General features: G+C 34.0%; 2 protein-coding genes across 2 annotated transcripts in view; both read left to right on the forward strand.

The window, feature by feature from the left end:
• The first annotated feature begins 7,154 nt into the window (after positions 1-7,154).
• RabGGTb (Rab geranylgeranyltransferase subunit beta) lies at positions 7,155-10,224 on the forward strand. Its single transcript, XM_053751909.2, has 6 exons — positions 7,155-7,484; positions 7,728-7,845; positions 8,078-8,171; positions 8,247-8,417; positions 9,070-9,223; positions 9,887-10,224. The coding sequence occupies exons 1-6, from the start codon at positions 7,291-7,293 to the stop codon at positions 10,155-10,157; spliced, it is 1,002 nt and encodes a 333-aa protein (XP_053607884.1). The 5' UTR covers positions 7,155-7,290; the 3' UTR covers positions 10,158-10,224.
• A 502-nt stretch (positions 10,225-10,726) lies between these two features.
• Positions 10,727-15,686, forward strand: part of LOC128673355 (zinc finger protein 85-like) — a 30,039-nt gene continuing 25,079 nt past the window's right edge. The window contains exons 1-3 of the mRNA XM_053751124.2: positions 10,727-10,973; positions 11,405-11,607; positions 11,916-11,985. Coding sequence (XP_053607099.1) covers positions 10,829-10,973; positions 11,405-11,607; positions 11,916-11,985 — 418 coding nt within the window. The 5' untranslated portion in view covers positions 10,727-10,828. The remainder of the gene's footprint in view (positions 10,974-11,404; positions 11,608-11,915; positions 11,986-15,686) is intronic.

Genomic DNA, 15,686 nt, shown 5'->3' on the forward strand with positions numbered 1-15,686 from the left:
ATATTGTTTTATTGAGTGTTGTTGATATGTTATCTGGCATTGTAAAACGCAACGATATTACAGTCATAAAAATACTCCTTTCGGATTTAATTATACGCGAAGATAGTACACAAACAACCAGATCATATTATAGATCTCACTGTTAGTAGTTAAACATTTTATAGTCATTTGTCAACGCTGGCTTGGACCTGGATCTTGAGAGAAGGGCGTGTGACATCCAATAATTTCATTCTATCCATACTAATATTATAAAGAGAAAAGATTTGTTCTTTTGTTAATAATGAACAAACTCAAAACTACTGCACCGGTTTTTGATGAATTGGCACTGGCTGACACAGAGATAGACAAAACCTTGCGACCATTTTACCATTAAATATTACATAGCCTTTTTTATGTAGCTGTCAGGTCCCACTGCTGGACAAAATGGTTGGAAAGAGAAAGTGGAAGCTTCCACTTTCTGTTTCCAACCACTTACATCCCTCGCCAGTTTTTTTTTTATTTTTTATTTATTTTTCATAGAATCAACAGCACTTGAACAAAAATTACATTTTATCTTACAGGGTTAAACTTAATGCCAATTACAGATTCTTGTTTTGCAAATTAAAAAGTTATAAACAGCTCAGAACAGAAAGGGAAGAAAAACAATAGACAAACATGCATGTTGCCTAGTGTGAGACCAATTGTATAAGCAATGTAGCAAAGTTTTGTTTATTTAATAAATATCATTTCATTTTATTTCAAACAGGGACGCATCACGTTATGTGTGTAATGGGTATAGGCTATCACATTATATGTGTGTAATAGATATACTAATTAATTAGACCAATGAAGTTATCTGTTACATAGGATGGAAGAAATAAGTTTTTTAAATGCCGCTTTGGAATGAAAGAAAATGTCAACAGATGATGATATATTATTATAATTATCTGAAGTGCGTAAAATAGTTGAATGACTTGCGTAACTACAGTGGCAGATAGGAACATAGGAAAGATTGGTTTTTCTTGTGCGTTTTACGGATGTTCCAAATTGTAGGAATAAAGTTACCAATTCTTGTGAGTCAATATTATTGTTGCAAACATCATGTATGAATAACATTTGAAGTAGCTCACGCCTGTCTGATAAGGCCATTAAGCCTTGATGTTTACAGAAATCCTCATAAGTAGACTGTTGTACTGTGGATCTGGTACGATAATTTAAAACATTGACGAACTTCCTTTGAATCTTTTCTATTTCTTGAATATAACACAAATAACTAGGACTCCGCACAATACAACAATACTCCAGAATACTTCGTACATAAGAGAAATATAACACTTTAATGCACTCAATATCAGAAAAAGGAGGACTGGTACGCAAAACAAAGCCTAGATTCTTATAAGCTTTGGACACTGCTGCATAAACATGATCTGATAATAACATTTTAGAATCAAGAAGAACTTCTAAATCTTTAACAATGGTTGTCCTATCCAGGTGAACATTGTCCAGTTCGTATTGAAATGTTACTTTATTTATTTTACGCGTAAAAGTAATTTGGACACATTTAGAAACATTAACACTAATGCGGTTCTCCTTGTAGTAATTGCACAACTTATTAAGATCACATTGTAGTTTACGCGCATCGTCTTCATCTTTAATTTGACCGTATATTTTAGTATCGTCTGCATACATTGGAAATTTGCATATTTAAAACAATTACTAATATCATATAAGTATGCTACGTATAATAAAGGTCCTAATATAGAGCCTTGTGGGACTCCTGAAGGAATATGCACAAGATTAGAACGATGTCCTGCTACTACGACTGCTTGCGAGCGATTTCGTAAGTATGACTCCATTCACCGGAGGAGATTACCACGAATTCCTAGCTCCTGAAGCTTACGCAAAAGTATTATATGATCAACGCGATCAAACGCCTTCTCAAAATCTGTGTATATGGCATCTATTTGAACATTTCTATCCATGCCATGAAGAACGTCATTAAGAAAAATAACGAAGTATTAGTTGAGCGACCTCGAACAAAACCATGTTATTGTTGAGGAAGACATCGAACTATGTGTTGATAAATGTGGTTATGAACTACTCTTTCCATTAGCTTACTCAGCACGTTTAGAATAGATATTCCCCTGTAGTTAGCAATTTCCGTCTTAGATCCTTTTTTATGAATGGGAACGATGTTAGCCGTCTTCCAAATATCAGGAAAAAATCCCTCTCTAAAACAAAATATAGACAAGGGTGCCACCAATGAGTCTGCAGATTTGACGAAGAAGTAAGGTTTCATCGCAACCCGCGCCTTTATTACAATCAAGGTTCTTGATAAGTTTCAACATTTCATCCTCTGAGATGTTAATATCACTAATAACATTACCTGATATGTAACGTTCTGAAACATTCCGTATATTGTTGCATCGGCGCAGGCTGGCTGAAATTTCTACAGAAAAAAGTATTAAAGGCATTACAGATGTCACGCTCACCAGTGACAATGGCTTGGTCCAGTTGCATTGTATGAGGATATTCCGTCTTGTTTTTTCTTTTTGATTTAATATAGGTCCATAAAAATTTGGGTGTAGTTTTAATTTTCTCCTGTGCAAACCTAATATAGGATGCATAACATTCCCTTTCCAGAGTTCTAACGCGCGATCTCAATAAGGAAAAAGAATCATAACCGTTGGGGTTCTTGAATTTTTTCCAAAGCCTATGAAATTTCACCTTTTTTAATCATCTTAATTAAAGCTTTAGTGTACCAGACTGGGTATGAATATGTGTGTGAGACAATTTTTTGAGGTATATATTTTTTAACTACCATATTTTAATATTTCATAAAATTTGTCGATGCAAACCAGTAGGTTCTCAGAAATCAGAAAAGACCAATCAGTACTTAACAACTCATTGTTTATACCAAGTTAATCGCCTTTTCTAAATTGATACATTTTCTTAACGGGAACAGATTTAGTGGGATGCATAATATACAGCTGTTGCCATCCCATCATTAAAGGACTACAGTGCGTCGTACTATCGTATTTTCGACTTGCCTTGCGATCTTTTCCCATCAGTTCGCTATTGTAATATTTTTTTGTTTTTATTTAGAACTTTTTCGTGCGTCCACTCGTAAATTCTTATTGTCAATATCTCAGATTCTAAGCAACGTAGGATGAAACGTACGAGATTTTAAGTTAGATTATCCGTTACACAAATATGAAAACGCCATCCAATTCCATCCAGTAGTTTTTGCGTGATGCGCGAACAAACATACAACCAGAAAGACAAAAATTTTAAAAAAATATTTTGGCTTGTATTAGTAACATTATAAATATTTTTTCTTCAATATCTCCTATGAGAGACATAGCCCAGTTACGGTTTTATTATATGTATAAAACATAAATACAATGTTTTTCTACCTTAGTAATTCAGAACAATATAAATAATATGTATATTCTAAGTTCTAATTCTAATTTTAGAAGTAAATTTTTATACGTATAAGTCGATGGACTGAGTTTCAAAGAGCTCTGTGTAATCTAACGGTCATATTGCATTAGACAGAGTCTCCTCTGACGGCAATAATGCACAATGCTAAGTTATTGTAGAATAAAACTGGCCAAGTGCGAGTCTGACTCGCGTACAAAGGTTTCCGTACCATTATATATCTAAAATAAAAGGGTAAAAATAATGTCTGTTATATGTATAGGAGCCCCTATTTAAATATAATTCTATTGTTTTCTAATATTTATTGTTATGACAGCATTCTAACAAAAATACATAATCTGAGAAAATATCCACTTTCTAACTTATTACAGTTCATGAGATAAGCCTGGTGACGTACATACCGTTTTACCCTTTGGGTAAGGAACCCTAAAAATCAGGGGCTTGTTAAAACTATCGTATATGAAATTATCATCTTTTGTATACACGTACACAGTTTTGCAAGAAATGTTTTTGACTTCCATTTCAGTATGTCCAACCAGCTGTAATCTTCTCATAAACATCATATTTACAATTATATAATAATAGGTAATTGTATTTTATAAATATTAACTCTAAAACAAGGAAAAAGTTTACCCTCAAATAAATTATTTATAAGATCCAGAATGAATTGACACAAGACCTTCAAAGGGCAAACATAGGTACGCTACGATGAAAATACTTGCTCATATCGGTCGATGAACCGTGGTGCATTGGGATGAAATAAATGTGCATAATGTGTCTGACAAGTTGAAGCAAGATTGCCGTCGATTGCTTATACAGTGTTACAGGTATCAAACGCAAAACCTTCAATAGATTACTTGGGTACATCAAAACTTATTTTACTCTACGACTTTTCTTAATTCGTAGTTTTTTTTTTTTTCATGTAAAAAAAAATACAATCTAATTTGCGATTCTACACATCTTAACTCTATGTAATAGCCAAGCGGTGGTGGTGTAAATGGTAATACAAATCTGACTCATGTATAGTAGTTTTCATCGACCACCACTTGCTTCCGGTGAAGGAGAACATCGCGAGGAAACCTGCACACGTGATTGATCATTATTAACTTGTGTGTGAAATGGAGAAGGCAATGGCAAACCACTCCATTAATACCTAATGCGAGGAAAGTTGTTGTGTGTGTTTCATGTGAATGCGCCTTTGGAAGGTTAATGCGTTTGATACCAGTAACCCTGTATAATTACTCGCTGGCGGCAAAATACTTACAATATATAAATTCAAATTCAAATCATTTATTCAGAAATTAGACCTTCACAGGCACTTTTTCTCGTCAATCTTTATATTTATTTCTCACAAGCTACAAACTACTGGCATTTCGGAACGACCACTGCTGAGAAGAAATGCCGAAAGAAACTCATTTGAACAGTGTTGGTCCCTATCATGCCAGATCGGCTTACCATTATTGTTTCTTACAATGTTTTTTTTCTTTCTAATAATATATAAAAGTACATAATGTACATAGTCAAAAGGTATATCAAAACAGGTTATGATTGTGATCCGATGGCTGATTATATATATATATATATATTTAGCAGCTTTTATATATCTTGTACTTAGGTAGATATAAGAAGTTCAGTCGCAATCTAGAGAACATACCTAACCATCATCATCAAGTCATTTTTATGACGTTCGTAAAAATTCACGATTGTTATTTTGTTATTACAGTTCGTTTCGAAAACAGATGTTACGGGAGTCAGTAGGTAATTGGGAAAGGGAGTGAGTTTGATAGCATAGGGATCACTCCCAGAAACATTATAGGTATGTAAGTAGGTACCTACCTAATGCTTGAATGATCTCACCGTACATTTGGATTTCATAATAAATTAGGTATTCCTAAAGATTCAAATCATTAGGTATTCCTAATATCCTGACATATTATTAAAAGAAGACCCCCTGTTATGTCTGTCTGTATGTGCGCGACGAACTCTTAAACTACCGGACGGATTTTTGTACAGTTTGCGCCGATATATAGGTAAGTATAGTGTGTTTCCAAAGGAAACCTTTATCCAAACGAACTAAAGGTGCTCATTACGCCCCCTTTAGTTCGTACATATTAATAATGTTCACAACCTAGGCATTTGCCGGAGCGAATTAGTTTAGTTTTTTACATAAATTATACTTATCTAGATCATCATCTGCAGCCCTCCGTGTGACCCACTGCTGGGCATAGGCCTCCTTCCGTCTCCGCCAACCATCTCTGTCCTGGGCCATCCCCATGTTGTTGCCAGCAATTTCCTTTACATTGTCGACCCATCTAGCCGCCGGATGTCCTACGCTCCATTTTCCAGTTCTGGGGTCCCACTCATTCACAGCTTTACTCCACCTTCCATCATTCCTTCTGGCCCAGCCCAATTCCATTTTAAAGTCGCGACTCTGGAGACCACGTCTTGAACTTTCGTTCGACGACGTATCTCCAGGTTGCGAACTCGATGTTGTAATTTGATGCCGAGCATGGCTCTATATTACTTATCTAGATATAATTAAACAATTTATCTTATCAATTGTTTAGTTTATGAAACTAAACTAAACAATTATTATGAAACTAAACAATTGATAAAATATGTATAAGTATTTTACTTTAAATGGATTTGTTATACATGTCACACATGCTATTTTATTTTAGTTTCATAAACTAATATACTTACCTACTAATTAATATTGTACCTAAATACAAAAGTACACGGCTAAACCGCTGGCGCTGCGTCGATTTTCATGTAAGTTATAGCTAAATTAGATACCTAAACCCAATCATAGGCCAATTGCAGTCAACAGCTATATACGGTATCACGTCTGTATCCCTTACGAGGTAGACAGAGCCAACAGTCGCGAAACAAACCACGTTTAGCTGTGTGGTGAGGTTATTAGAAGAATTAAATATAAATAGTGGCAGGTTGCTACCTCATCGTCTAAAGGACGAATCTCCAGATTATCTTTTCTTTTGACTGACTTTTACAATCTTCACGGAAAGAGAAACCAGCTACTTTCTATCATTGTATTTCCAGACCAACAAAAAAAGTTAAATATTTCATTAAAATAGTTCCGTCGCCATTTTCTCACGACATCAATCCACGAACTACGCCACGCAGAGCGCAATAAAACGAACCGAGTGAGATAAACAGGTAAATATTGCAAGGGCGACTGTTTATTTATCTCCAACGGGTAAACACAATTTGAATTTTCCCAATGATCCGCACCAATCCTGTCGGAAAAAGTTTTATGAGTGTATTTAAGTATTTGTTGGTATGTTTTTCACGTGTTTGCCTTACTACATATAGTGCGTCGCAGACATGAAAGTATATTTATAACTATTCTAAAGTAAATATCTGTTTACGGAATCGGTTTGTATTGCGTGAGTTTTTTTTATTTCTTCACAGATATAAAAACATTGGGTTTCTTTATATAGCCAAGCCATGTATATCTATCGTTATATCTATTTACATCTCAGCGATGTACTCACAAAATTAAAATAAAAACAGATTTATACAGAAATATAATTTGATACAACTCACTACGACAATGAATGTGTCAGTGAATAAATAAAATTATGTGGTTTTATCACAAAAAAATAATTATACTGAATGTCTGTGGGTTTATTTTCTTGTTTTAGTAAATTGCTCTGCTAATTCCCCTTGAGGAAACAAATATGTACTAATGTCACTGTCATGTCATGTGTGTCGTTTCGGATAAATAGGTAGTCGAGGTTTTGTGATTTCTGTTGTATTTGTATAGGTAATTGCGGTTTTTATCTAAATTAATTAATTTACTTACAGGAAATTTAGACATAACATCACATTTTATTTTGAAGTCGCATAATGTCTTTGAACACTAAGGATGTGGTGCTCAAAGAGGATAGACCCAAAACATTGTTATTACAAAAACACTCTGACTACTTAGCTCAATACGGACTAAACAAGGATGACTATGAATTTTGTATGACGGAATATCTCAGGATGTCTGGAATATATTGGAGTTTAACAGCTATGGAACTTATGGGACAATCATCAAGGTAAATCATCTAATAGATACTTAATCAAAGTAATTATTTTGTCTTCAAAATTAACTGATCCAATCTAGCACAAGTTGATGCAATAGGTGCTCATCACTGCATATTATAATATAATCAGCTTCGTGAATAGATTTGCAAAACTGATTATTCGTAGATATATTAAGTGTAAACTGAAAGTAAAGTTCTTAAAATAGGTAACAAAACAGTGACTACAACCCACAAAGATTATGGTTGTTTTTTCAGAATGCAGAAGGAAGAAATCATAGAGTTCATCAGTTCGTGTCAGGACAGTGAGAGTGGAGGGATCTCAGCCAGCATTGGACATGATCCTCATATGCTGTACACACTCAGTGCTGTACAAGTGAGTACATTACACAACAATTCTAGTTAGATGTCGCCAATGTTCACACGTCCCTTGCACATTCTAAGCCGTAATTATTTCCTGTTCGGGGACGCCAGCACGGGGATTGGTCCTCCCATTGACCATTTCACATATACACAATATCTAACATAGGCACTAAAGCACAAGATTCTAGAAGGCATCATGGGATAATGAACAATGAAGAAACTAATTTTTTAAATGTTGTCTGTAGGTTCTAGCTATGTACGACCGTTTGGATGCTATTGATGTGGAAGGAGTTGTCCGATTTGTTTCCACTCTGCAGCAAGAAGATGGAAGCTTTTTTGGTAATACAATGTACAAATAATTTGAAATTCTCTCTTAAAAGCAATTGATAAATGATGTGTATTTTTGTGTACTAGGTGACAAATGGGGGGAAGTGGACACTCGTTTCTCGTTCTGCGCCGTCATGTGCCTTTCTCTGCTCCATCGTATGGATGCAATTGATGTTAGCAAAGCAGTGGACTTTGTGCTCAGCTGTATGAACTTTGATGGTGGTTTTGGGTCCAAACCGGGCTCTGAGAGTCATGCAGGTCAGTGACATGCTTGGGAGAACATTACATTCCCTTGTTTTTTAATAATAACTATTGTATGAAAAGTGAAATATAATTTAATACAAGAAAAATCATGTACAACAAATGGATTATCGACATTAATCGCACATCGAACTTATCCCATGGAGAAATCTGTAAAGTCAAACAGTGAGTTAAAAGTCCTATTATAATGATTAGTATACAGTGAGCAACAAGTGACTGGATTCCTATGGATTGACTATGCATAAAAAAATACAAAGACAATTATTTAAATGTAATAAATTGAGAGTTGCAAAATCAAAATCAAATCATTTATTCAGAAATTAGGCCTTCACAGGCACTTTTTCACGTCATATTCTAAATTAAATGATGTTTACCAAAGCTACAAACTACTAGCATTTCGGAACGACCACTGCTGAGAAGAAATGCCGAAAGAAACTCATTCAAACAGTGTTGGTCCCTATTATGCCAGAAGGGCTTATCATTTTTAAATGTTAATTTATGTATAATTTTTTATCAATAATAGTAATATGTAAGTACACAATAAGAAGTACACAAAGAGAAGTACCTACTGGCAAAAGCCCTTCTCTGTGTGTGTATGTGTCTTAACAAACAATAAAGTTGATTATATTTCTATACATATACTATACAGGGCTAATATTCTGCTGTGTGGGTACGCTATCTATCTGCAATCGCATGGATGCTCTGAAGGCCGACGAGCTGGCGTGGTGGCTGTGTGAGCGACAGTTGCCCAGTGGTGGGCTTAATGGGAGACCGGAGAAATTGCCGGACCTGTGCTATTCTTGGTAAGGAACTTTAGATTTTCTTCCAAATGTCTCTCTCTTGTATGTTTCCGACTGCATTTGGGCGTCCCTTTTCAAATGTCTTCATCAACAGCCATTTAAACATCCCCACTGCTGGGGCACTGACCTTTCTTACGGATTGATAAGGAGTTTGGGCCATGACCCACCACGCGGGCCCATTGCGGATTGGCGGGTTTTAACGACTGCAAATACAACCGTAACCAACTGCTTTGCGTGCCTTCCGCAGCTCGGAGGAGCTCAAGATAATTTAGGTCACCAATCCAATAACCGACCATTGTGAGAGTGTCTTAACCGCCACTATCACAGGCCGAACACGCTAACCATGGTTGATTTAGAACAAAATTTATCTGTTTCTAAAAAATATTTCGATGAATTCGAAGTCCTCCTTTTTAAAAGTAGTTTAAAAATAATAGTATAGAAAGGTTTATTGTTTACATAAACTTAGTCAAACAGACTTCTGAAGGTCATCGCTATGGATATGGGGTGCTGTGATGGGCCACCTTATTAAAATTACATTATCTTTAGTTAAATATATACACTAACATAGAATAATTTGTACTAACACGATGGATCTTGGTTGTCTGAATAAATGATTTTTCACATATCATAATGTGAATAAAAAAAATATTTTTATTTTGTTTTAAGGTGGGTAATGTCATCCCTGTCAATGCTAAACAGGATACACTGGGTGGACAAGAAGAATCTGGAACAATTCATCCTAGCCTGCCAAGATCCAGAAACTGGAGGTTTCAGTGATCGACCCGGAGATATCACTGACCCATTCCACACCCTGTTTGGCTTAGCAGGCCTTTCCCTCCTAGGAAACACCAGTATCAAACTAGTAAATCCTACTTATTGTATGCCCCAAGAAACAATTGATAGGTTAAGATTGAAACCACAGATATTAAATGTTTAAGAATTAATTTATGGACAATTTTGTATATTTTATTTTTGTTATTAAAGTTTATTTATGACAATGTTTTAAGTATTTTCCTTTAATAGATAGCGAGTAATCTAAAAGGTAATGAGAATTATACACATTTTATGGGATGTTGCAGTTTTGTGCATTACAGGCGTAATGCACAAAACTGCAACACATACTTTAAATAATGTAACATAGGCACGTTGCATTATTTAAAGTAGAGAAACTATTTTATTATTCTACGTGGATTTTGTTGATATAATGATCCATATCATAAGATAATGGTGGGTTCCATTCCATTTTTTAATTATGTATCTACCTAGGTACTTTTTAAGAATATACTCGAGACATTTTTCTACATTATCCAAAATTAATTGTTGGCTTTTTATAGCTCGAAATTTGTATCATAGTGGACATTATTATATCTACTTCATCATATTTCTTTTTAGACTAGTCACTTAACTCGAACTTATTTTAGATAGTATGAGGCTGTAGAAATTCTGACACTGCAGACCAAATAAAAATAAAGTTTTAGAATCTGTCAATATCAATAGTGTCAAATTCATATCAAACAAAACTTCGAATGTAAACATAACCTAAAATGTGTATTTTAATTTTGCCGTTTTTAAGATTTTGTCACTATTTTGTAAGAATTTAATAAAATAATGGCACTTGTTCATTGTTTTCAGTTTTTCTTACTGAGTGTATGCATTAATTCCTTTACGATATTCATGTACGTGATTTATTACGGTGATTTACTGTGGACTTCGTACAATCAGAATGTTGAAGAGGAATATGACTATATCATTGGTAAGACACCCTATTAGCTTATTATTAAAGGTTTCACTATATCTCAGGCTACAAAATCAGCTATCGTCACTACAGTCTGTTACGAACATAATAAATTACAAAAACATCGATTTGGTAGTCTCATTACTAGGCAACATGATTCCTACCTACTTACCTATTCCAACACTTTAAATAAATATTGAAACAACACTTACTTCTTCAGTTTCATGGGACTGTCGGTTCATGGGCCTTTCTTCTCAGCAGTGGTACAAATGGAACAAGTGGAAATGCTAGTAGTTTGTAGCTTAGAGAGAATATAATAAATTTAAATTTAATGTGAAAAAGTCCTATACATAGATAAATGCTTTATATACCATCCTGTATCACCTAAGTTCTCTGTTATAGTTCACCCAGATATAAGAGCATTGATAAATTACACATATATTTTTCAGTTGGCTCTGGAACAGCAGGATCAGTAATAGCCCAAAGGCTGGCTACAGAGACATCATTCACCTTTGTAGTACTGGAAGCTGGTGGAAATGGCAACTTTCTGTATGATGTTCCTGTCCTCGGGCCTTTGCTGCATGGGTCTATGTACGACTGGCAGTATGAAACTGTGCCACAAGAAAATGCTTGCTATGCAATGGAAAATAAGGTACAAATTAGATTCTGATTTAAATGTCACTCAAATTTACATTGCAGTTTTACATTTACTGCTATAATGATAACTGCTGCATTATATCAAAAAATACTTTAAATGATTATGAATATGTTTGTCTTAGTTTTATACAACTATTATTGTTCAATTTTGATTAACATTTGAAGAAAAATATTATGAATCAGGTTTATATAATAGTTTTCATAGAAGATGAAAGAGATATTTAGCTAAAATCTCTATTTTGACTTATCAACCTCATATAATAGAACAATTTATTTCATATCCAAATGATTTCATTTTTTCAGAAGTGCCAATTGTTTCAAGGCAAAATAATTGGGGGTTCCTCCAAGCTCAACAATATGGTGCATGTACGAGGTAACATCTCCCATTATCTTGATTGGTTCCATGGCAAATATGATGAGGAATTCATCAAAAGACAGTTTGAGTTTGTGGAAGAAAATGTTATGAGTCTGGACGAAATTAGATTCCACAGTGAATTAGCTGACGCCATATTGGAAGCTGCTGAAGAACTAGGATATTATACCATCAATGTTGAATTCGAACAGGGTTTTAGAAAAAGTAAAGTGTCACAAAAGAACGGCAAAAGATGGTCGTCATGTAATAATCTAGACAGTAAATATGTTAAAAGTGATGCTCTAGTCGAAAAAGTTTTAATTAGGAATAACATGGCATATGGAGTTAAAGTCTTAGTTTCAGATAAGGAGAAAATATTACGAGCGAGACAGGGAGTTATATTATCAGCAGGGTCATTAAACACACCAAAAATTCTTCAACTCTCAGGGATAGGTCCCTCAGAGTTGTTAGAATCTTTAAATATTCCCATTGTCAAAGATTTACCTGTTGGTAAAAATTTGCAAGACCATATAGGCACGGGTTTAGATCTTATCATGTTTAACAAATCCCTATCAATAAGCGCGATTGATATGCTAAATTTGTATTATGCAACACAATATTTTATGTACGGGAAGGGGCCATTCACAACGCCAGGATGTGAGGTTGTCGGTTTCATTTCTACAAAAAATGAAACAACTCCAGATCTACAATTTATGGTCTTACCAGTTGGAATATCATCGGATAGGGGAACTAGATTACGGACTAGTTTAGCCATTAGTGATTCCACATGGTATAATTATTTCGCTAAATCATTTGAAAAACACACTGCAACTATACTTCCTCTAATATTACATCCTAGAAGTAAAGGAGACGTTAGAATAAAGAATACAGATCCTAAAGCAGCTCCATTGATTGATCCAAAATATTTGTCAAAACGGGACGATGTAGATACATTGATTAGGGGTCTAAAATTAATTGTGAAGTTTGTAGACACACATGCAATGAGAAAAATCGGTGCACATATAAACCCAGTCCCGTTTCCTGGTTGTGAGAGATACGTGATATTTTCAGATCAGTATTGGGAGTGTTATATCAGACATTTGACATTGACGAGTTACCATCCTGTAGGGACTTGTGCTATGGGGCTCCCAACTTCGAAAGACAGTGTTGTTGATACGTCATTTAGGGTTTTAGGAATTACGAGCTTGTTTGTAGCTGACGGCTCTGTTTTGCCCACATTACCTAGTGGTAATATTAATGCTGCTATAACAATGATGGCAAGTGTGTTCTTTGAAGCTAATTTTATTGCAAAACCAAAGTTTCGTACAAAGCTTGCGTGTTTTAAGGATGATTATGTCAATGAGTGTTTATTAAAAGTCTGTATATTAACATGAATTGTTGTGATATTAGTTCTAGATCAATTACTAATAGTACAATAATATAGTTTTAAATTTTAAGTACAAATGTTTGCAAATAAAGCTGAGTTACAGAGTAGGTACTCACAAGTAGTTGTCCAAGTTGAAATGCAGTGGTGGTAGATAAAACATAGCCTATAACAATCTAGGATAATGAACTTTTCTAATGGAGAAAGAATTTTTGAAATCGGTTAGGTAGTTTCGGAGATTATCCACCTCAAACATACAAACTGACATACGCTTACCTATTTTATAATAATAGTATAGATATATCCTTATTCTTACATATTGTAAAACAAAGTCCACTGCCACATCTGTCTGTCTGTTCGCGATAAACTCAAAAACTGATGCATGGATTTTCATGTGGTTTTCACCAATAGATAGTGTGATTGCAGAGGAAGGTTTAGGTGTATAATTTATGCGAAACCTGGACGGGCTGCTAGTGTTATATACACACTATCATCATAAATCCCAAAGTCTGTTTGTTACGGTTGAACCACTGAGCCGATTTTGATGAAACTTGGAATAGATATAGATAATGGCCCGAGGGGGCAGCTACCGCAGGCGAAATTGCAGGCCAACTAGTAATACTATTATACTACTAAATGTTAAACTATTTATAGGTATTTACGTATAAGGGTTGCCACTGGAAAAAATGTTTTAATGTTTAACACTTTATTGAAAGTAGTAAGGACACTTCTAAACATGAAATATTGTGTACAGGACAATTTGAGCTCTGTTATCGGTACAACCATTTCATGTATCACGAATACTAACTAATGTTAAGGTAAAATATATGTATAATACGGTTAGTGACTATTTACCAAATGCCTGAACACACTATGAAATTACATGAAAACCTACTATATTCTAAATTGCTTATGGTTTTTCTTTTAACATTAAATAGTATGAAATACAGGCTACTCGACTCAAGAACAACCATTTTATACATACTTGATGAAATGAGATCATTTGTCCGACCAGAATAATTTTCACGGCAATAGTAGCCAGTAAATTTGAAAATGTAATTTATTTTTATAAACATATTTATATCTCACTTGGTTTGCTACACTGCATAAATCGTGCACAGATCTGTGAAACACCACTGCAATTTTATTTTTGTTGTTAAAAACACATTTTTTACAAATACGTAAACAGATTTTACAAGTACATTGTTTTTCAAAATTATGAAAGCACTTTTGTTGATGACATTACCTTACATAAAAATTAACGTGCTAATTTGTGCACATCAGATTGAGTCGTATAATAAATACATGGTACTTATTATTTTATTGATTAAGATGTACTCCGTAGCGAAAGTAATTTACAACAATTAAAAATAATAATTAAGTATTGTGAGAGAGTACCGTGTACGGTACTCTCTATGAAACTATGTATAGTTTCACTGCGATTCGAAATAGTCATATATAAAATCAATTACTTACTGTTAACTTATTAAAAGATTCTCTACTATCTACTACACTTATTAAAAACACCACGACTAGTATTTGGTATTATATTTAATAGATGACTTTGTTCTTTCGAAGTGTTACATATTGTTATTAGAAAAAATATTTTTACTTATAACTATCATTATATAATATAGAAATGTGACTGATAATCAGCTACTGACTGTCAGCTAATAGTACTTAGGGTTGGTAGTAATCCCCATTTTCCTTTTTGCACAATCAATTGTCAATTGTGCATACCAGTTAGTCAAAAAGGAAAATGTCATTAGGACTATATTTTTAAAAAATTAATCGCATAAGCTCAACTAGCCAATTTCCAATTAATTTTACTATCCAAAAACATATTTAACGCATTTTTATCAGGCATTTTTTTTTTATTATTATTACATGTAATTTATATTGATCATCTAAAATTATATCGTCTTAGTAGAATAGTCTCGACAAAAAGAAAAGATAATTTTGAAATTAATTACAATTTAGTACAGTAGTCAGTTATTGCTGTTAAATTCTAATTAGCATTAGTTATTAAGTATAATAAAATATTAACTTACACTTCACTGTTTCTTTATTATCAAATTATTTCAATAACCAACTAACCAACCATTCGGCTGTTTTATATTAACAAACACTTCGCTGTTTCTTTATTATCAAATTATATCAATAAGCTAACCAACCATTCGGCTGTTTTACCATTAAGACACTCATGGACGGAAGATAAAAAGACTCCTATACTGCCTAAACACCATTTTTTTCGATTTCGTAAATCGAGTTTTGTGCTCTAACAAATATACACCAAAACATTTATTTATAAATATGTATATACACTTCGTGCTGAGCA

The sequence above is a fragment of the Plodia interpunctella genome, chromosome 11, assembly GCF_027563975.2.
Source record: "Plodia interpunctella isolate USDA-ARS_2022_Savannah chromosome 11, ilPloInte3.2, whole genome shotgun sequence".
Taxonomy (NCBI): domain Eukaryota; kingdom Metazoa; phylum Arthropoda; class Insecta; order Lepidoptera; family Pyralidae; genus Plodia; species Plodia interpunctella.